The following is a 22,837-nucleotide window of genomic DNA, read 5'->3' on the forward strand; positions in this document are numbered from 1 at the left end:
CACACACCCACGTGTGGGCAAAAAAAGTAATGCCCACACACCTCTTTTTTCCCTCCCGACCCCTCTCACACGCGTGCGTGTGGGCGAAATAGATAACGCCCACACGCCCCGTACGTCAGGCCTCGTACCTCGTGGTCCCGCATGCCCGCGTGACAGTCACCGCGCGTCCTGCAGTTGCCATGGTCCAGACCCTCGTCCATGTTCGTTTAACTGCAGTTGCCATGTCGCTGAACTTCGGTTGCCATGTCAGACAACTACAGTTGCCATGGTGCTCAACTGCAGTTGTCATGTATGATCTGATCTACTGTAGTTGCCATGATTTCAAAACTTTAGGAGTTGCCACCCACTAAACACTAGCAGTTGCCATGTAGCACTACAAGAAGGCATGGCAAAAAAACATGTTCGGGTAAAAAAGAGAGTTGCCATGTGCTCACAAGCACGCTAGGGCAGTTGCCATGTAAAAGAAAGAGTTGCCATCTGCTTACGTGCACGCTACGGCAGTTGCCATGTACCATGCAAAAACACATGGCAACTCGGGTAAAAAAGAGTTGCCATCTGCTTACAAGCAAAGCTAGGGCAGTTGTCATATACCTGCAGAAACACATGGCAACTACCAGCTTTGGGTGTGGGCTAGGAGACGGGCGTGTGGGCGAAGTGATAAACGCCCACACACCAGCCCCCGTGTGGTGAAAAAAGGACGTGTGGGCGACCGGATGAATGCCCACACACCAGCTTAGTCCTACGTGGCACACAAAAACTGCTAAAACGCACCAAGATTCGTGCAGAATTGGTTGGACGAGGATCCATGCGTGTGGGCGAGTTGCCAGACGCCCACACGTGTGGGCGTTAACATTTTCGTAAAAAAAAAGAAGAACCCACGTGTACATGACCGGCCCACCTTCCTCCGCTGCGAGCGATGAGAGTTGTTGGGGCATAGACGCGACTGCTTGACGCCCGCCAATGCCCCCAACAACCCCAGCCGCAACCACGATTCCGCCGCCGCCGCCGAGCTCTTCACTTCGGGCACCGCTGCTGCTGCGAGGCGACACTATGAGGATTTTGACGATGTTGCCATGCCAGATGCCGCAAGCATGGTGCCGTGCAGTCGATGAGAGCGAGAGGGAGGCACGGCCGCACGGGTAGTGATGCGCGATGCGTGCGTGAGCATTGCCCAAGGTTGATAGAGGGTCACGCCTCACGCGGCTACTGATTATTTCATATCTACAGCCGGCTGGCGCCTAGCGCCGGCCAACGCGGCCGAACACCGAACGTCCGCGTTCTCCCACCTGCTCCCTTGTTTCTGCCAAGTCTCTTTCTCCTACCAAACTCCCACCATAGGTTGAGTCATAGCAGAGAGGAAAAGAAAGCAGACACAAATTCGCAGCGCGGCGCGGCTCCGGCTTCCTGTAAACGTAGCCAGGTGTCGCCGGTGCCGGTCCTTACCGCCGCCGCGCCAGGAGATGATGCTGCCCGGGCATGCCTTGTGCCGCGCTGAACAAGGTAAGCCAGACTCCCCTTATCTGAGCTCACTCCAAGGTTGCGTTGCAACACCGGGACCCGTGCTTGATGTCTTGTTTGCTTTGCTTCGTTAGAGAATCTCCAACAGATGCGCTAGATTAGCCGCGCGCTGAAAAAAACGACTATATTGCGTGATCGAAACTGGCGCTCGAGCAGACAAACCTGTTGGAAAGTCGGACTTTGCTTAGCGTTTCTGTGGGGGTGTGAGGTGACGGCAATTCAGTGTTCACCGTGGTGGCTGTTCTAGGATCTTCGTTGCCCCGCTTGTTCACTGTCCAAATCGTTTGGAGCTCGGTTGGGAGTCGTGGGAATGGTGGAGGTGAGTAGCTCCTGCGCTGCCCTTGCTTTGCTGTGTAGCGGGAGCCTAATCAGGGAATGCTTCAAGAGCTTAGAATTGTCTCATGCCATGAACCCGTGTCTTTGATGGAACATTTGCACTATATTTTCTTGCCCGTTCTTATTAAATAGCCCTGCTTCAGTACTCCCGCCGTTAAAAAATACTTGTCGTGGTTTTAGTTAGCTCAAAAGATCCGTTGCTCATTGGTGGAACACTTCACTGTATTTTTTTAACCGTTCTTATCAAATAGTGCTGCTTCAGTAGGTAGATCTGTTTCTAGAGAGAACTAGTTAATTATTGGCTTAATAAGGAATGCTTTGGAGGCAATCGAGACGATAAGTATTCTGAGTGTCCTTAATTCACCATCGCTTTGAGATAAACATAAGTGTGTCTGTTTTGTACTTAAAAAAAAGTCTGTACTCTAGCCTCATTTCGCATCAACTCAGTTAAATTAAAAGTATGTACTCTAGCCTCATTTCGCATCAACTCAGTTAAATTGCATTAGTGGTAGATGGTCTTGAAAACATTTCGACCTGACTAGTTAGAAAGGCAGGTTGTGTATTACTCCCTCCGTCCCATAATATAAGAGCGCTTTTGACACTAATGGGCCATGCGGACCATGGGCTGTTCACACTAATTCTGTAGATATGTGAGTTCATATCAATTAGTTGCACTTCTCAGCATACCCCTATCTTAATTAAGATGATGCTGATTGGTTGGTTGTACTGTTTCTTGGCAGGACTGTTTGAAGATGCTCCAAGGAAACTTTTATTTAATTTCTTGGTCGTTATATTGGCTCTGGAATTTATCAATAAGGCTGATTTGATTGCCAAAACATCGGCTCTAAAGGCTGACACTCACACTCCTATTATGTCTGCTTCACAAGAATGGAGTTCAGTTCGGCCCATGGTATCCCAAACCAAAGTTGTCACAAGTATTGCAATGAGTCAGCATAGACAAAAGAAGCCATATTCATCACCATCAGCTCTATCATCTGTGCACTCTCCTATCTCTGCGCCGAGCTATAGCTCCATCTCGGGTGCTTCTGAACTCTCTTTTGATTCACTGGACCTGTTCGATCCTTCGATGCAGCACAACAGGCGCTCAGCAGAAGAGGTTCCTGCTCATGTGGATGCTGACCTCCCTGATGCAGCTTCGAATACTAGTACAGCTCCTTCTGGAGTGGTGCAGCCCCCACTATCTCCATACGATGGTAACTTTTCAAGTTTTCCTAGATCCTGAAATAATTTAATTCCAAATGATTTCATCATGTCAAACATGACTACAAATTACATAAAAGGTGATACTTGTGTATTTTAATCTATTCTGCATCTTCCTCATTTGGGAAAGTAGCACCATGTGACTGATCGTAATATCAATTGTCTTACCCATAGTTTTAAATAGCACGCTATGCCTCTTAGCGGCGGACCTTTTCTAAACGCTATAGCGCGCTATTTAAAATGTGTGTTCATGTATTTGGACCAAAGTGCCTTAGCACAGTACCTCTTCTAAACGCTATAGCGTGTTATAACAGAGCTATATCGCGCTATTTAAAACCACTCTTACCTGGCTGTAAATTATATAAGCTTGTTAGCTTTTATTAGTTCAAGCATAATGTTTTGATCCATCATTTTGGAATGGTGACTGATGAAATGGTTGGTAGCAGTTTCATAAATAATCAATGGTGATGGATAACATTTGACATCAATCATAGATACTTATGTATGTTAGTACACCCTGATATTTGCTCTAGATGCGCTGTCGTACAGTCAAATATGTTATATAATTCACTCTCTGTTTCACTAGGCTGTTGTGCTCCGAACATGGTACAGAGACGAGGTAGCGAGAACTGCCATTGTGTTTACCCGGTAAGAGTTGTGCTCTTTCTTCACAATGTTTCCTTGAATTCAAATTGGAGCAACGAATTTCTTGAGGAGCTTGCGTCACATCTCAACTTGCGGGTTACTCAGTTTGAGATTGTAAATTTCTATGTTGTTGGAACTTCTGGGCTAAATATGACAATGGACATAGCTCCCCACACTGGAAATAGCTTCTCATCCGAACAAGTTACTGCGATGAATTATTCTCTTAGCCTGCATACAATTCGGATCAATCCAGTACTGATTGGGGACTACAATCTTCTTGATCTAGTGTGGTTCAGGCCATTGGCTCCAGCTCCTGGTAATCCTTTGACACCTTGACATTCTTCTATGTGTTACAAAGCTGTAGATCTTTTAGTGTCTAATTAAGGTAGAGAAACTGGAATTCCACTTCATTTAGTTCTCTTTTAATTATGTCCGATTGTCGACTGCTTGAACCTTGAACCACCAACTTGTCCATTCTATCTGTCAGATGCAAACTCAAACAATCCTCGATGACACATCTTACTACTCATCCGGTTTGAAGATCTTGCTACTCATTCGAGCATTTCTGATCGCTGTAAATCAAGCCTGTCAGATCTAACTATGAATCGTCAGTTCCCTCACGTTTCTTCAGGTGTGGCAATGCCTGTAATTTGAATAAAGTTGTTCAGGTTAGTGGTTAAACTGAAACCCATCTTGAACCAGGAACCTTGCCTCGGACTACTTGTTCTCGACTTAGTTGGCACTGGAAACTTGAACCAATTTATTTCTGGCGAACACCCACATAGATGGATTTAACTGATTTATTCACGGGACTGCTCGACAGGAACCACCTTATGGTTGTGGGCAAGACATATCCATATGAATGATGTGTGTTGAACTGCTTAGCATATTGACAGCAAACAAATCCATCCGTGGCTGATAATATCATCTGTTTAGCACCGTGACCTATTCAGAAGTAGATCATCAACATCTTCTCCTGTGAACACTAGTTAAGTTGTGTTCGTCACTTGACAGTATTCGCTTACACATTGGCATTGACTATTCTGACCTGAAATTGCCGATGACACCTGAACAATCACACCAATCTGATCTCAAAACGAATTCATCACCACTAATCCTAAAACTGACAAGAGGCTTCCCTATTGGTCACTATAAGATCAACTTCAAGTGATGATCTTTTCTTGAGAAAATAAGAACTGGCCCTTATTTTTCATGTATAAACTTATCTCTCTCAGAGGTTAATGGTTATGCATAGAAAACAACGGCCTTTCTTATTCTAGAGAAAACAACAGTGGTTGTTCCTGTAACAGAAATTACTAATGTGCTAGACTAGTAGATGAATAGCAAGTTAATTCTGTTCAAATGTGTACGATAAACAAAAGGAATATATTTGTCCGTCCTTTAACAAGCTCTGCTTCAATTGTATGTATTTAGTAGTTGTGTCCAGTTTATTTGAAAAGTGCACGAGTTCTTGACACACTGGTTAATTCTGGAGTTTATGACGCATATACAAATAGGTTTGCCAAAAGGGTCTTTAACTAGAATATTTCCACACATTTTGCAAGATGCAATCACTAACTAGAAGATTGTAGAAGTTACTTCCCCGTTTGATGCCTTTTCCCCTCCAAAATTTTGATGCAGATGCAATAGCAGGCAGCTCGAGCGTACTTATGCTTCTTTTTGCATTTTGGTTGGGCTACAGGAAGTACGGATCCAAAAGGAAATCAAAGGAGAGAGCAAAGATTGAGTCCATCCTACAAAAGAATGGAACTGTCCATTTGAAACGGTACACTTATGCCCAAGTGAAAAGAATAACGAGATCTTTTGCTGAAAAGCTAGGTCAAGGTGGATTTGGTGCTGTTTACAGAGGCGACCTCTTTGATGGTCGTCAGATAGCAGTCAAAATACTCAAGGACTACAAGACTGATGGGGAGGATTTCATCAATGAGGTAGCTAGCATTAGTAGAACTTCTCACGTTAACGTTCTTAATCTCTTAGGATTTTGCTTGGAAGGATCTAAAAGGGCATTAATTTATGACTATATGCCTAATGGTTCACTTGAAAAGTATGCCTTCAAGGATGGCTCTAAAGGTGGAAATACTTTAGGTTGGGAAAAATTATTTGATATAGCAGTGGGCATTGCTCGAGGACTTGAATATCTCCACAGAGGATGCAATACCCGCATGGTGCATTTTGATATCAAGCCCCACAACATTCTATTGGATCAAAATTTCTGTCCAAAGATTTCTGATTTTGGACTAGCCAAGCAGTGCCTCAATAAAGAAAGTGTTATTTCCATTGGTGGTGCAAGAGGAACAATAGGCTATATAGCCCCCGAGATTTATTCGAAGCAATTTGGAACAGTAAGTACTAAGTCTGATGGTTACAGTTATGGAATGATGGTTCTTGAGATGGTTGGGGCAAGGGACAAGAATATCAGCCAAAATAGTGAATCTACCAGCCAATATTTCCCACAATGGATTTATGAACATTTAGATGAATATTGTCTTAGTGCTTCCGAGATAAATGGAGGGACCTCAGAGATTGTAAGGAAGATGATAGTGGTAGGGAGGTGCATACAGTTGAGTCCTACAGATCGTCCAACAATGACTAGAGTTGTCGAGATGCTTGAAGGGAGCACAACTAACATCGAATTGCCACCAACGGTGCTCTTGAGTTGATAGGTTTGTATTGTTCTCCGGCACTTGCTCAAGTATTGCATAATTTGTGAGAAAGATTGGAAATTTTTAATTCTTAAATGATGGACTGAAAATTTAAAGACTTCCGAGTGCCATTTGTGTGTATGCAGTGGGGATTCCACCAAATTATTGACCGAGTGTGACCATATTTGTGGAGACATATTCTAATTGGGCCTAGCAATTGGCAGCTCATGACGGGCGTGAGGGCGTGTGCACGTTTTTTTTCTTCTTTTTTCTCCTGGTTTTGTTGTTTTTCTATTTTTATTATAAATTTTCCTCTCGGTAGTGTTTTTTAGAAAATTTGATTACTTTTAAATATACAAACTTTTTTAATTTATCATATATTTCTAATTCGTGAAAATTTCTTAAAATTTTGTGATTTTTAAAATTCGTAAACACTTTTGCAAATTCCTGAGTATTTTATTTTTTTGAACATTATTCCAAATCTGTCATAATTTTGAAAATTTATGAATCTTTTAAATCCGTGAATTTTTTATTTCACCAACTTTTTCAAAACTGAAAATGATAAAAGATAGCATTCTTTTCCAAGCCAGCAGGAGTGAACCAGAGGATTGTGGGCCGTGGCCCGTGCCCATTTTTGTGGCAACCTGGCCCTTAAAGCGCAAAATAGGAGCATTTTCTATTTACCGCGCATTGCGACTTAATATCGAGTCTTACATAGAGCCTACGAGCGAGTGGCTGGACTGGGCCATCTCAGTTTTGGTTTTTTTAGAAAGCATGCTTGTATTCAAATCATCAAATCTCTACTTCTAATGGACGAGTTGGTTGAATAGTCCCCACACTTTCGTCTGGTTTTTTTTCGACTGGTTTTTTTTCGTCCCACCTTCGTCTGGTTTTTTTTCGTCGTTTTTTTTTTCGTCTGGTTTTTCTTTCGTATCTCACCCCGCACGTAAAACTAACCTCAATCTCGATCTGTTTCATCTCAGCCTCCAGCCCCGAGAGGAGCCGCCGCCGCCGCCGAGAGGAGACGCCCCAGCCCCGAGAGGAGCCACCGCCGCCGAGAGGAGACGCCCCAACCCCGAGAGGATCCGCCGCCGCCTCCCTCGCCCGCGGCCATGATGACCGATCTGGCGTGGGCGCCGCAGATCACCCTCTGGTCCATGGTCTCGACCAGGTACGAATCCCTCCTCCACTTCTTCTGGTTTGGTTATTTCCGCATCTTGATCTGATTCGGGCGTGTGTGCAGTTTGCTATGATCTGGCGACGGGATGCAAGGAGAAGCTGCTGCGGTTTCAAGGGGCCGTGAGGATGCCCACCATGAAGGCGTGTCTGGGATGATGGAGGTGATATCCAGGCCCTGCTGATATCGGCCAGGTCCCCGATGCCGTCGACTGGCGGCGGCCACCGTGTCCTCTTCCATGGCGTCGGCGGGGCCTTCCCCTGCCAAGCGCAGCGGCTCCTTGGCTGGATCACCGTCGCACACCTCGCCGGCGTGGTCGGCAAGATCTGCATCTCGATCCTCGCCACTCTCCATCCTCTTGCAGGTAATAGGCTTTCCGCCCCCTCTTTTATCTCCCGCGTTCTCGTGTGCACGGATTGTGAGCGTGAAGGAATATTTCTCTTCTATTTCATGGTGCTGCTGTGCTCCTTCTGCCTTCACACTGCACATATATAGATTCTTCAAAGGAATTGGATGCTGATAATATCAACTTAGTTCCCTGAATGTGATATATATATATATTCTTCCCTCGCTTTGAATTGATTGCCCCAAACAATATATCTCTGGTTGACAGTCATGGCCTATTATTATTGTTGTTAATTTACAACACTCTGCGCTGTATTGTCCAATCATGGTCCAAACTTAAACCTTGGCTGTGGATTCATTGTATGTACCATATGCTGTTCATAGCTACAAAATTGCAATCTCTTGAAAATGTTCTTGAATACAGTAATTTTTTTGTCACATAACCCATATGCTGATGATAAAGTTTGTTGTATGAGCTTGTGGCATACTGATCCGACAGGTGGCAGGTATGCGTTCAGATGTTGCAGCTCTAAGGAAGGGTAGTATATGGCACATGGCTTTGTGGGTTGTTCGACAAGAAGTGTTTTGGGCATATTCGAAAGGCAATCTTGTCAAAATTGTACATCGATTTTCTTATTCCGCCATCAGCTTCTATTGATATGAGCGATACAAAAAGTTCAGCACTGAATTTTAGTATGTTAACTTGCAAGATTTCTCGTGACTATTTTTTTTGTTATAGGTTTATAAATTTCGAAATATAGTTGCAGCTTCACGGAATGGACGGCCCAAATTATGTTAGTGTCTATATGTTTACTTGGTGGTGGTCTAGCGTGAGTGACACCTGCATCTGTAACTTACCCATTGGATGTTGTTCGAAATCACCTGACAACACAGGTGATGCTTTTCTTCCTTTTGTGATTTGTGAATAACACTAAGCCAATCAATCAATCAATATAACTTCCAGTTAGAACTTAGAGCATCTTTACCTAACGCTTTCATGCAATGCAGCTTTACAGACCAAAGGAACAGGTTTTAGTAAGCTAAACTTTCATGTCTATAAAATTCTGCAGAAAACCACTAGGTATTACAAGGGCATCTTTCACACGTTGTCTACAATTTGTAGAGAAGAGAGTGGTAGAGGATTGTATAAAGGCCTTTGGTCCACCTTATTGGTAAGCCGTCTGCTTCTACTGAGAATTGTTTTTTAGTTGACTTCCCAGTAACTTTTATGAGTTACAGGGAGTTGGACCTGATATATCAATCAACGTTTATGTATATGAATCCCTGAGGTCTCATTGGCAAATGGAAAGTTGAATGTCAAACTGTGCGACCAATGATTTGCTATGGTACCTCCCTCTTCTCTCTTCTATGAACCCTATAACACACGTCTCAAATCTTAATTTCTTTTATCCTATTGCAGGTTAATTCCAGTTGGCTGTGTTAACCTACAGTAATCAATCAAGTCAACAAATATAACAATGATACTTTGTCTTCTGATTTTTGGTGGTGATTTTTTTTGTGACTGAACTAACAGGAGCTGAAGCATGTGTTCTTATTTTTTTATATGACTAGATGCATATGAACTGAAGCTCCATAATTTTCTTTTCAAGTCGACATTGGTGGCAACCAATACAATTAGCGTTATTTACAACCAATGAAGTCTTATAATTTTCTTTCTTAGAAATATACAGTGACACTGACTATCATTTAGTAGCTCTACCGGCACTAGCCAAAAACAATAATATTTATTTATTTAACCACCAAATAGAACAATAGGTTATTCTGCATTATGGGTACACAAATCACAACACTATATTTCAGCTGTAGAAATCTGTGTGGATGCCTGCTGATATTTTAAGCCTACATATTGCCGATTTGGTTTGAGGAATGCTTGAAGCATAATTTACTCCCTAATGTGCAAATAGCAGTATCATTTTTTGTCAAGAAACTGAGAAGACGGAAGAGAGTTGGTGTTGTCAGTGTGGTGAGCCTATGCGGCAACCACAAGGCTGAAGTCTGCTTTGATCGTTGTTCAAGATTTGAGCTTTGGCTCCGGTTTTGATAGCTCTATATCAGTGAGTTTAGTACAGTAACTATTTTAAGTATCTTTACTGTGCATAGTTGCATACATTTTATTCATGGATTAGTCTTGGTAATATTAACATTTGAAAAGCAATTTTTGTGTGACCATTTTTTCATCTTAGTATCTCCATCTACCAGCAAAAGGCAACGTGCACAAACCTGTATTTAACATGCAACATGAGATAGTGTGCATCGAAACTATGCTTATGTTTGTGACATTCATGTGGCATCTCATGCAGATAGATTTTATTATCCATTTCTGTAGCATGCAATGTTTATTTTCTTCTTTTGGTCCATAATCCCTCCTCAAAGAAATATAAGAGTGTTTAGATCACTAAAGAAGTGATCTAAACGCTCTTATATTTCTTTACATAGGGAGTACATGTCATGATTGTTGGATACACATGCAGACTTTCAGCGAGTTTTTGTTCTCGGACTTGGGATCCACAGTCCAAAGTTGATTGGTGGATCAAGTGAACTTGGTGCATCTCCATTCAAGCTGGTGTACAATTACCAGCCTGCTTGTTTAGCGCAGTCTCCACAATCATACAAGCAAATGAGCATCTGTGGTGGCTTTGGGCGCGTGTTTGAGGCTGGTCCGGTATTTAGATCAGAAAAATCAAACACTCACAGGCATCTGTGTGAGTTTATTGGGTTGGATGCAGAAATGGAGATTAAGAAGCACTACTTTGAGGCAAGGAAGATTTGGAGGAAATAATTCTTTAGTTTGTCTATTGAAGCGATGCTGACCAAGTACTGATTTTTGTTTTCAGGTTTGTGATATCATAGATTGCTAATTGTAGCAATATTCAAACACCCAAATGAAAATTGTCAGAAGGAACTCGAGACAATAAATAGGCAGTATCCATTTGAACCTCTGAAGGTAAGACATTACTCCTTACTGTTTTGTGTTGTTATATGTGTGCTTTTGCTTAATTTACTGTCTCAACTTCTTCTAATTTATATACAGTACCTAGAGAAAACGTTGAAGCTAACGTACGAGGAAGGGATTAAAATGCTCAAGGTACTAACATGTACTTTTATGTATGTCTATGATATCATTATTGTGGCGTTGTATACAATATGCTCTTTTTTGTTGTTCTCACAGTATGATCGATACTAGAACTTAATAGCCCAATTATATTGCATGAAAGGCCTTTGTTGGAAATGATAAAACAGCTAGACAGTGAAATGCCGACCAGCCCCATGTCACTCCATCCCCATGGGCGACCCTAAGCCCGGCGACCCCCACCCTCCTCCCCTCACCGTCGCCGAGCGGGCGGCGGCGGGGACGGTTCCTTTTCTCCGCGGTTGTGTCCTCCATGAGTTGGGGAGCTCATGGGGCGGGCGGCAAGCGGAGGGCGACGGCCAGCGCGGTGTCGTGCCTCTTGCGTCGGCGGATGTGGTGAGGTGGGTGGCCTAGGAGGCGTGGGCGACTCGGTTGCTGGGGCAGCTGCCCGGGAGCGGGCTCGAAGGCTCAGATCATGGCGGTCCCGATCTGTCCGCTCCGGCCATGGGGCTGGCCGTTGGATACTGTGACATGGGCATGGTTGGGCTGCGTCCAGGCCGTGCTTACTGCGTGAGCTTTGGCTTTCGTGGTGTATCTGAGGCTCGGTTGTGTTGTGTTGTGCGTTGGTGTTGACTCGCCTCCATGTTGGTCGTGCGGATCGATCGAAGGGCTCTCGGAACTGGTGGTCATGGTTTGCTGCTGCCCGTATAGCGTGGTCTTGGCTTGCTCTCGATCCGCGGTGGCTGAGTTCCTTCCTCGGGGCTGGGTTAGGTCGAGGGGCTTAGGACGAAAGTCTTGGTTTGATGGGCGTTGAAGGATACCAGCGACCATGGCGTTGTAGCTCCCTCCTCTTTGGAGTTGTCATCGATGAGTTCCTCCTCTTCACTAGACCATGGCTTGCTGGTTTTAAGGGTTGCCGTGGGGGTTGTTGGTGTGGGCGGCCATCTCCTGAGGTCTGCCAGCTGTTGTGGGTCACTCTGGGCGAAATCTTAAGTCTTCGAAGGGGGTCGATGACCGCGACTTACTTTGTCCGTGTCAACAAACAATTCGAAATACCTCGACTTTTTCAGAACAGGTCCGAGTCAAATAGCAATGATTCGAAGCACTTCTTTTTCCATTACACTATTTCAGAAACCTAATGACTCGATTGTATGGATATGGAAAATACAGGATTTCCGATCCTAGCGGGAAAAGGAGGGAAACGGCGGCGCCCTTGGGCGTCGTTATCCTTCTTGAAGGCATCTCGGAAGAGTTCATCCACTCATCTCTGGGGTGTGGGCAAGTTGGTGGTATAGTTTCGAGTTGGCTGATGTCGGAATTGTTGTTTCTTTTTTGTTTCTCTTCTTTTTTCGGGGCTTTGCACAATTTTCCCTTTTAAATCGCGTGGTTTTCGGCCTTGTTTTCCTCATAAACAGGGCCATTCTGTAATTTTATTTTCCTCTCTTAATGAATTGGGCAAAGCTCCTGCCTTTCTCCTAAAAAAGGCCTTTGTTGGGTAGACAATACATCTACATATAACAACTGTGCAGACTACAAATGTTTTCCCCATTCCTTCCCAAATTAGAAAAGGTATAATTAAGTTCAATGACATGTGGGTTTACCAAGGTAACCAATCAAGCTAAACTGGATTAGCATTTTTTTTCTACTCCCTCCGTCGTAAAATATAAGAGCGTTTTTGACACTATACTAGAGTCAAAAACACTCTTATATTATGGGACGGAGGGAGTAACTTCTATGAATGCCACACAAATTGTAAAGGTAATTTCTATACATGTGTGTGATTTTGCAGCATACCAATGAAGCCTTAAAAATAACTTGGATTGGTAAAAAGTAAAATTAGACGGTGGGAGCTGTGTGAGTACGCAAGTTGTACCTTGTCGGTTTTGATGACAAGAAGTCTCTCTATGAGGGCATCCATAGCTTGATGATTTTGCACCTCTAAGATTGCCTTTAATGATTTTCTGTTTGCCTTTATATATTGCAGGTTTCATTCTGGAATCCTCTAGGCAGGGTGCTTGCAATCCCCTACATCTCGGCTGCAACAAAAAAGACCCAACGAGGCTGTTGTTTCAAGCTCAGACCCTCTTCATTGCACGCGGTGCTAGAAGGAGAACTGGGTTGTGGTGGTGTTGCTGGTCGTTTTCCTTTTTACTTTTGCACTTTGGCCATCATAAACGACACAGGCTTGCTCCCCGGATGGATCTCTTTCTCTCCCTGGATCTTTTAAACAGGTGTTGTGATTAAAATTGTGATAAATCAGTGTTCATCACTATTCTTTTTGGACTTGAATAGATCTATGTCTAAATTACACATAATGTGTAGGAGAAAATTACTATAGCTGGACTTTCATGTCTTTCTTGAATCCATGGCAAAGCATAGTCACCTTAGTACTATGTTGCTTTGCACATGTCTTCTCTTGGCCTTATTAAAGATCTTGTTTCCATGGCTTTAAACACAAGATGATATTTTTGTAGCATATTTCATATAAGTTTTCCTCCTATAAGGCTATAATTTCAAATTCAAGCCCACCCAACACACAAAGTTTCTATCTTCTTATTTTCTATACAAGTAGTAGCTTGCGCAGCGGTGGTGTTGATGAACGACACCCAATGCAGAGGCGGCAGTTACCATAGGGAAGAGGTCAAGAACATCTAGCTCTTGTGGTGTTCCTCCTCATTGTTGTCATCTCCATCAACAGCAACAATGACGACCGGCTCATGGGACGGCTACTAGAGAGGGAGCGAGGAAGGGGGAGACAGATCTTTCAGGTACAATGGTACGACAACCATGTTTTGAAATATCAATGAGATTTGGTGCTAAGTTAGCATCGTGTTTTATCCAATCTATCAAACACCATAAGTTTCATGTCGAATGTGTTTTAGAAATATGTTCTTCCATAAATATGGTTTTAGTCCTTCATATTTTAGTATCGTTGTAAATTTATCCATTCACATATCACTCTGAGAAACATTTTTAATTGGGGGAAGGAAGAATGGAAGAAAAGAAGAGTGCTTTGACGTAAAAAAAAAAGAAGTCGTCAATATAGCCCGTTGCAACGCACGGGCGTTCTACTAGGAGATGCAAGTGAAGTGGAATAATGAAAATACATTGCATCAAGTACATTTTCCGATTGTTACTGTAATTTTTTTCTATACATGTGAAAATGGAAGTGCATTATGCTTATGTATGCAATCAAAAATAATAATTAAAAGGCCCGTGGCAACGCATGGGCATTGTACTAGGGAAATAAGACGAATAGACATGCAGACTAAGCTCCATATCCAAGGGATTTTGGTAGTACATGCCATGTTTATGCTCACTGTTGAATAGTCTGTATATAACTATTTATGCAATACTTGGACCATAGGAGCAATTCATTCTGTATATTTTGCTGGGGATTGTGCCTTGCAGTCAATTTATAGAAGGGTAAGATGTATCGCAATATCTTTGACTTGCATTCTCTGTGATGTCAAGTAAGAAAATAGAATATATACTCTTTGAATTATCTTTTCTTTTTTTCGATGTCTCTATCTTACTTCTATAATCCAATTGGCATTCTCTAGAGTTTCTGTTGATGAAACATTTGTTTTGTGATGTGAGGAGGTTCTGTTTGTGACTTTGCAATCAATATTCGTAGATACGGTTCGTAGATCATGATATCTGCACAATCTCAATCTACTCCTGTGACCATATATTGTATTAATGGGTTGTGTCAGGGTTATTTTATCAACTGTTGGGTTGTTGATCTACATTACGGTTTAATTCTTACACGAATTAATGTTGACTCGATTCTCTGTAGTAGGTTGAGAGGCTTCTCCTCTCATGATTTACTCTGATTAGTTTGCCTGGCTCCATGCTCCTCATGATTTCTTTGAATTTTTCTGTAGGAGCTCGGTCAAAAATCACCTAAGGAAAATCTGTCGTTCTTCTCTACAAGGGTTGCATGTGGAATTTGAGGAGAATCTGTGCACCAGCATCCGACTCCTTGATGTTGCTCTGATCATATTGTGTAAATATATTTCTAATAAAGCAATCGCCCGATGGTGTACATGTTGTAAATAACAAGATGTAATCATCAAGTGTGAGAGATGGCAACATCATGATGGGATGGTATGTACTGTTGTGCTCATCAATAGAGTTAGATCACTTTTCTGTCTGAGAGTCGATTTTTTTGTGTTAGATGGATTGACAAGTACCAAAGATTGATGCCAAGCAGAACTAAAACCTGTCCATGGATTACCTTCGGTCCCGCATTCCAATCAACAGCATTGGGCCGAGCGAGCGCGCGGGTGGCGCAAGAGGCAATGGGCAGCCGGTGGAGACTGAGTGGTGAGCGGCGGTGGCGAGGTCGAGCAATTGGCACCAGCGGCGAGTAGGCAATTACCGTGACGGGCGAGCGGACGAGGCGTGTAGGTGTCACGATTGCATCACAATTGGAATAAAGTAAACAATGCATACGTGTGGCTATTGACTGATTTTGTGTGTTGTGTGCTTGTGTTAACAGCCAGCCAAATCAATCAGCCAAGGGCCATTATGTACGTGAGTGTGTTAACAGTGGGTATATCTGAAGATTATTTCTCAACTCGGCATGTGGGTAGAGACTAAAAAGACGATGCCATGGTAGCATGGCAGACCTGGCAAGTGCCACGAACATCATGATATTCTTCCTTTTCTTAATTCCTTGATTTGAAAATTAATTTGCTCTGCATGTATAGGAACATAGCAGTCGGGCAAACGACACTTTGGCATCTTGATCTATCAAGGGATTTTTTTTTACTTTAGAAAATGTGGGTTCGGATTGGTCTGTTGAGTTATGGCTGGCTGATCGGAATAATTTTTCTATTTAAAAAATGTAGCAAATAGCATTTCATTAGAGATTGGTCTGTTGAGTTATGGCTGGCTGATCATAATAATTTTCCTATTTAAAAATGTAGCAAATAGCATTTCATTAGAGATGGCTTTGCAGCAAATTGCAAATCACGCAAACCAAGCCATCGTCGCCTCGTTGCTCTCGCCGGGAGCGACAACAACCGCCGGTCTCTTCTTCGCCTTCTTAGCCGGCATCTCCTCCATCCGGATGCCCTGCGGCACGAGCCACTCCGCCACCGAATGGGACTCGACCTCCAGGAAGTTTAGATCCGTCTTCGGCCGTCCGGCACGCCACACCGCCACGTCGTAGGCACAAGCAGCCTCATCGGCGGTGGGATACGTGCCGAGCCACCAACGCTGCCCGGCATCGGAGAACTCCAGTCCGAAGGTCCCGGAGGGCTTCGCCCTCATGCCGAAGAAACCGGACTTTCCCTTCGGCGTCTTCTTCGGCGCCATCGGGGAGCGGGCGGCGGCCAAGCGGGGAGCGGGGCGGCGACGTGCGGCGCGGGGCGGACGCGGACGGAGCGGGGCGGCGGCGTGCGGCGCGGAGCAGAAGCGGACGGAGCGGGGCGGTGGACGGACCGGAGAGGAGGCGAACGGAGCAGGGCCGGAGAGGAGGCGGACGGAGCGGGGCCGGGCGGAGGATGGACCGGAGGCGGAGGCGGCCGGAGAGGAGGCGGGCGGGGTCGGGGCGGCCGGAGCGGAGGCGAACGTGATGGGGCAGCGCAGCGGTAGGCGGCGGCCTAGGCGGGGTGGAATCAGTGGTGGGGATCTGGATCTACGACGGGGCGAGACCTTAGAATGTTAACATGTAACTCTTGCAAACTATTTCAAAAGCCCGTGGCAACGCACGGCCAGTCTACTAGTAATACATAGTCCTTGACACGTACAAGTAAGCACACCCTAACGCACACACAAAAAACTAGAAAAACAAAGAGCACTCTAACAAGTAGTAAAATACAAAGTGTTAGAGTTGTGTCGAATATTATTGTACAAAGTAGGTTATAGTTGCACTTGGTTTTTGAACTATGTGTAGACAAGGTAGTAGTTGTGTCCTAATAGGACACTTCTATCCTAGGCCTTTCATATATATCGAGGGTTGACACACGATGTAACCTATGCCAACATAATAGCACATGCACGCAGGGGAGGCGGTGGCGCGTGTTGACGCCCGGGTGGCCGGTGTGCGGTATTGTAGCGGTGTCACGGGGAGTAGCGCCCGTAGTCAGGCCCCGGGGATGTAGTCATGATGGTGAACCTCGTTAACAAGTCTTGGTGATGTGCTTGTGTGATTGCTTGATCCTCGGTAGATCGATGGTGCGCTTCGGATTCATTCTAACCAGTAGTATCATGAGCAAGGTTTTGAAGAGGTTTTGGATCGTTGTTGATCAAGAGGAAAAGCTCCGATGGTCGGTCTTGAAGAGAGGCGTCGTGTTCTATTCCGATCTACTGACGGTACGCAGCAGATAAGGTCTGATGTGAAGGTCAGATGGTCGTGACACGGAGGCCAAAGCAGCAGGTTTGGAAGCAATCGGAAGCAACCAAGGCAGCGGCAGGTCGGATCTGAAGCAGCGGCGGCTAGGGCACGGAGCGCAGCGAGCGTCGCAGGAGGCAGTCACCAGGGCGGGCCAAGGCGTGGAATTTTCTGCGGGACGGCTGTATTTTGGTTTTCTGCGGGACGGCTGCAGGCCCAGGTGCTGGGTGGCCGAGAAGGTAGCGGTGCTGCTGATCCTGGACGTGTACGTCATGTATACGTGTGCCTTGCTTGGTGTTGTGCAGACACGTGGTTTGTTTTGAGAAAACAAAGTGTTGCTAGGTCCAACACGTGTGCACAAGAGTGGTTTGGCATGGATCGAAAGGATTTGATTCTTTTCTGCTAGGTGCGCGGAGAAGCTAATAAATCAAACACGAGCATAATAATTTGCAGACGAGGGACTTGTCAGATTCAAGTTTGCATGAAAGTTTTGCTAGGTTGGTTTGATCAGATGGCTTGGAGCGTGTGGAGAGGCAACAGAGGACGTGGACAAGCGTGTCATGTGGATCATGCATACACAGGGCGTCAAGCAATGCATGGAGAAGTGCGGGCGACACGACGCAGGGTGGAGCATGGTTGTAGTCGGATAATTTCGGCTGGGTTGGACTGGACAGTGACAGTCTGACGGATCGGCAGGGATGTTGGTCAAAGCAGAAGACGGCGGTGATTTCAGTGATGACGGCATAAGCGCGTGATGCTGATGGTGGTCGAATTCTGGGGCGTGGAAACACGTGGTGCATACCTGAGGGCTTGTGCGGCTTCGACAGACTATGTCGCGGGGTTGATTCAAGATGGTGCACACATGAGAGAGCTTGAAGTCGACGGGGCGCGGGGTAGCATGGCCAGCTACATGGAGTCATGTTGAAGGTGAAGCTGGAGTCTGATGGATGACTACACTCTGTGCTGATGGAGGGGCTATGACGTAAGAATTCGGACAGTCGAAGCCTATTTCAGCGGGATAGCGAGAGACACATGGTTCAGACTAGTTACCAGTGGTCTGATGGAGACGTGATACTCGACATCGGTTAGTGATGATCGATGGTTCTCTGCAGTGGGGGTTAAGTGGTGTGGGTTCGCGACCCTTGAGACTCGATCGGGACAGCAGAGGCTCGACGCGGTGATAGCGGCGAGGTATGCGGTAAGCACGGGACACAACGACAGGCCAAGGCACTAGTGGTCAGACATGTGGTCAGACAAAGTGTGCAGGGGTGCTGAAGCAGTGTTGGAGAGTACCGGATTCTAGTTGGTGACTGGGTCTATCGGTGCCGGTTGATGGACAGGAGTTGACCATGGAGAATCTGAGAAAGTCGCGGAAAGTCTGAAATTGTCAAAAGCTGAGAGAGTACATGGCCGTATATTCTGTGGTTTTCAGTGCACATGGCAAAGTGCGGATGACAAATACAGAAGGAGGCGGAGTGCTATAGTTGTGGGACATGCCAGAGACTATCCGGAATAAGGACGAGACAACTGTGAATTTGACTCATGATGACAAAGGGCGACGGTGAAATTTCTTCAAGTTTTAGACAAGGAATCAAGAAAGAGCAGTGACGTTGAGTTTAGGTAACTCCTATATGTAGCATCCAATATGTAAGTTGTTCACTTTCATGCAGACAGTGGTCGGTGTGTGATGGCGTTGAGTGGATACTCCAGAAATTGGGAGCCCAAAGTAGAGTAATGAAGAACTTAATTTTTGCTCGAGTGCTGACTGTGAAGAGGACGAGAAGGGACTACAGTTGCAGGTGGAGTCACATGGAGTCTAGGAGTAGCAGCAGTGCTCATGGTGTATCTCAAGTGCAATGTACATGGAAGTTCGATGCATGGATGAATTCAAGGTGCTGGAGAATATTCGCCAAGGTAGAGTTGTTAGAGTTGTGTCGAATATTATTGTAAAAGATAGGTTACAGTTGGACTTGGTTTTTTAAACTGTGTGTAGACATGGTAGGAGTTGTGTCCTAATAGGACACTTGTATCCTAGGCCTCTCATATATATCGAGAGTAGACACACGATGTAACCTATGCCAACATAATAACACAGGCACACAGGGGGAGCCGGCGGCGTCTGCCGGCGCCCGGATGGCTGGTGTGCGGTATTGTAGCGGTGTCACGGGGAGGAGCGCCCGTAGTCGGGCCCCGGGATGTAGCCATGATGGTGAACATCGTTAACAAATCTTGGTGACGTGCTTGTCTGATTGCTTGGTCCTCGGGATATCCCTCTAGTAGCAGCACAAAGAAAGAGGAAGAACGGCAACCGAAAATCATACCGACGAAAAAGGAAAAATCTTTGTCTTCACACAACCACCACCCATCCAAGGCCTAAACCGGTCAGTAGACCTCCAGACACCATAGCCCGCGACCTCAACGAAACCCGGGGATCTTCGACCCCGCTGGCTCCTAGACGAATGCAAGAGCCCCACCTAATCGCGAACGGAGCCCGAGGAAACTTATTCAGACGCGATGCCGCCGCAACAGCCTCGACATCATCTCCTTCAACACTAACCCTATTGAGAACCCATCCGATGCACAGCTCCGAGGTTCCCCCTCCCTCCCGCTATCGGAGTGGCCGGCGAAGGGAGAGGGAACCAGTGGCAGCGCCGACGGCACTCGAACGTGGTCGCCTCCTTTTGTCTGTGTACGAGTAGCAATGTGGACATGAGTCGTCCATCCTATTTTAGCTAGGTAGTGCGTCTACACGTTCCAGATTTTGGAAGCTTCTAATTCTTGGTTTTTAGTTTTCTTTTTTTTCATTTATCTGTTTATTTTCCTTGATTTTTTGAGGATTTTTTCTTTTAAAAAAAGTTTAGAAAATTTCAGAAGTGGTCGTGCTTAAAAGAAAAAATCTTCCTTTTAGGGGAAAAATCAAGATCTCAAAAAATCAGAATTTTTAAAATTGTTCAAAAAACTTAAAAAAATTTGTTCACAAAACATTTTCTAGAAAATGCGCATGTTTTTCATAAAAATGTTGTAAAAGTGGCAAAAAATGTTTATTTTTCTTAAAATTAAATAGTTTTCGTGTTTGTTTTTGAAACCATAATAATTTTCCCGTTTTTATAGAAAAGAAAGTAAAAAAACATCCTTAAAACAAGTAAAATTAAAAAGATCTAGTTAAATCACTAAATACCAGCGGACGACAATGTCACTGCTAGCGGACGGAATGGTCCGACCCATAGCGGACGTTCTATGATTCATTCCGTCATTTTGACGCACAGAGTGTCTTATAGGAGCTCTCCTCGCGAAGAGCAGTGAATAGGGCCACTGACTCTGTACATTTTAAAACCAAGCTGATAGAAACCAAATCGAGCCTATTTTTCTTTGGTTAATACGATTTTTTATTTATGGTATGGTATAGAATCTAGATAAGGATGAAGAGGGACCTTGGGCGGCGCATGGACATCACACGAAACGTGTCACCAGGGAGTGTCAAAACCGTTGTTTGTTGGAAAAGTCCAAAATAAACCTTAATTTGTAGGCGAAAGCTAAATCGAGCCTGAACTTCTAATCCTCGAAATCAGCACACCAAACAATCTGATCCCCGTCTATTTTAAACCTAGAGCGTGTTTACAGGGATTGTCAACGTGGCATCAGATTTCAAAACATGTTCCACATTTTCTTGAAATTTTCAATCATTTTGAAATCAGAATATTCCTAAAAGCATAAGAATTCCAATTTTTTTTGCAAAAATGTGAACAACTTTTTGGAATTATGAACAGTTTTTGAAACCTGAATAAAATTTAAAGTGCAAAAAAACTTTCAAAATTTGTTCCAAGTTTTTAAAAAATTAGAAAGTGTTCGCATTTTAAAATTTTGCTCAGGTTTCAAAATTTATTCACATTTTTTAAAAAAATTTATGTTTAAAAATGTTCATGTTTTAAAAAATTGTTCTCAGTTAAATTTTTTGTTCATGTTTAAAAATTTGTTAGCGTTTAAACAATGGTTCATGTTTATAAAATGTGCGGGGATTTCAAAAATGCTTCATGTTTTCCAAATTTGTTGTTGCTTTTCAAAAAATGTTCATAATTCCAAAAGTTGTCCACAACTTTGCAAAAATGTTTCTAAATTGAAATATTGTTTTTTTGTTTCAAGAATATTTGGATTCAGTATTGTTGATAATTTTCAAGAAAATGTTTTTGAATTTCGACACCATGTTGTGTGCTTAAATATTTTCGCGCTTCTCATTTATCACCAACAGTCATCAGTTAGAGTGGTTAGCCGGAGTTGTTCAGCAGCGTTAGATCACAAGTGTGATTCCCTGTGAGTCTTACATTTTTCGGTATTTTCAAGCCGCGCACTACATAAAAGAAAAACTCAATTCGCCCTGGTGGGGCGGCCAAGTTGCCTCCTGCCGCACCCAATGATCTCTGCTGCCACCTCGACAATCCCTTCGAAAACCCACTCAGGGTTTAAACTAGGCCGGAATAAGAGTTCAGTGTGCTGATTTCAGGGATTAAAAGTTTGGGGTTCAATTTAGCAATCGTTTACAAGTTTAAGGTTTGTTTCTGATTTTTTTTTCCTTAGATCTTTGCCTCAATCTAACAGCGCGCGAGCGACCTGCGGAGGGTTCGGCCGGTCGACCGGACCGAATCGTTTCCCTTATTCTTTTTTTTTGTGGTGTCTGCGACATCGTTTCCCTTAATCAAGTTGTGCGTTTTCGACGTCGACTGGTCGCTCATTTTTTGTTTCGATCCCAATCTTTCTTGGCAAGATAAGTTGAACTCAGAAAAGGTTGAAAGTTGGCATGGTATCATAATTTCACCCACATAGCATGTGCAAAAAAGTACAGAGGGTTACCGCAAAAACTGGATGCACTTCGTGTACAAAATGGACAATCTCTTTCGAAGTATCAGGGTTTCGGACGAAAACTCATCTGTTACAAAGGCATTTCATTTTTTAAATAACCTAAGCATTAACAAATTGAATATAATGATAAAACACACTAATATTAAACATAAGAAAAAAGAATCACTGAAAAATCTATTTTCAAAGTTAAGTTATTCACAAACTAGTGATTCACACAAATTTCAAATATTTCAAAATTTAAACTATTCAAATTTGTAAACTACCGGCACTAACAGAAAGTTTGTAATTTTTTGTACCTAAAGCAAAAATATTCACAAAAAAACTCTAAATACAGCAAAAAAACAAATCAAAAATAAATAAAGCAAAAAAAATAAAGCAAAAAAAAAGAAAATTAAAAAGCCCACCTACTGGGCCAGAGCGGCCTGCATACGACTAGAAACCCAACCTATAGTTGGGCCAGGATGCAGGCCCGCAAGCCCAGTAGGCCCACATGCAGAGTAGGAGAGGTAGGCCCAGAAGGCCTACTTTTGAGAGGAGCTCAAAGCAGTGCCCGCGCCGGGGCTTATAAACTGGTCTGGGCGCTCCTCAACTAGCGAGATGGGACTAAACTTCTGCGCCCCTCGCCTGGCAGCGCACACCCTTTA

General features: G+C 44.1%; 1 protein-coding gene and 2 long non-coding RNA genes across 4 annotated transcripts; all 3 read left to right on the plus strand.

Annotated features, from left to right (window-relative positions):
- Nucleotides 1-1,438: 1,438 nt before the first annotated feature.
- LOC141031176 (LEAF RUST 10 DISEASE-RESISTANCE LOCUS RECEPTOR-LIKE PROTEIN KINASE-like 2.3) lies at nt 1,439-7,469 on the plus strand. 2 transcript variants are annotated; one of them, XM_073506205.1, is made up of 5 exons: nt 1,439-1,500; nt 2,595-3,068; nt 3,662-4,036; nt 5,362-6,404; nt 7,367-7,469. In XM_073506205.1, exons 1-4 carry the CDS (start codon nt 1,461-1,463, stop codon nt 6,399-6,401), a joined length of 1,929 nt encoding a protein of 642 aa, XP_073362306.1. In that variant the 5' UTR covers nt 1,439-1,460; the 3' UTR covers nt 6,402-6,404; nt 7,367-7,469. The 2 variants fall into 2 exon arrangements, with proteins under 2 accessions (XP_073362306.1, XP_073362305.1); XM_073506204.1 differs by having other exon boundaries at nt 5,362-7,469.
- Nucleotides 7,470-9,138: 1,669 nt separating this feature from the next.
- On the plus strand, nt 9,139-9,488 carry LOC141031173 (uncharacterized). Its single transcript, XR_012193230.1, has 2 exons — nt 9,139-9,251; nt 9,326-9,488. It is a non-coding gene; the product is annotated as an uncharacterized lncRNA (long non-coding RNA).
- Nucleotides 9,489-10,639: 1,151 nt separating this feature from the next.
- LOC141031172 (uncharacterized) lies at nt 10,640-13,349 on the plus strand. Its single transcript, XR_012193229.1, has 4 exons — nt 10,640-10,681; nt 10,761-10,870; nt 10,958-11,011; nt 12,981-13,349. It is a non-coding gene; the product is annotated as an uncharacterized lncRNA (long non-coding RNA).
- The last annotated feature ends 9,488 nt before the right edge of the window (nt 13,350-22,837 follow it).

The sequence above is a fragment of the Aegilops tauschii genome, unplaced genomic scaffold (genome assembly GCF_002575655.3).
Source record: "Aegilops tauschii subsp. strangulata cultivar AL8/78 unplaced genomic scaffold, Aet v6.0 ptg000500l_obj, whole genome shotgun sequence".
In the NCBI taxonomy this organism is placed as follows: domain Eukaryota; kingdom Viridiplantae; phylum Streptophyta; class Magnoliopsida; order Poales; family Poaceae; genus Aegilops; species Aegilops tauschii.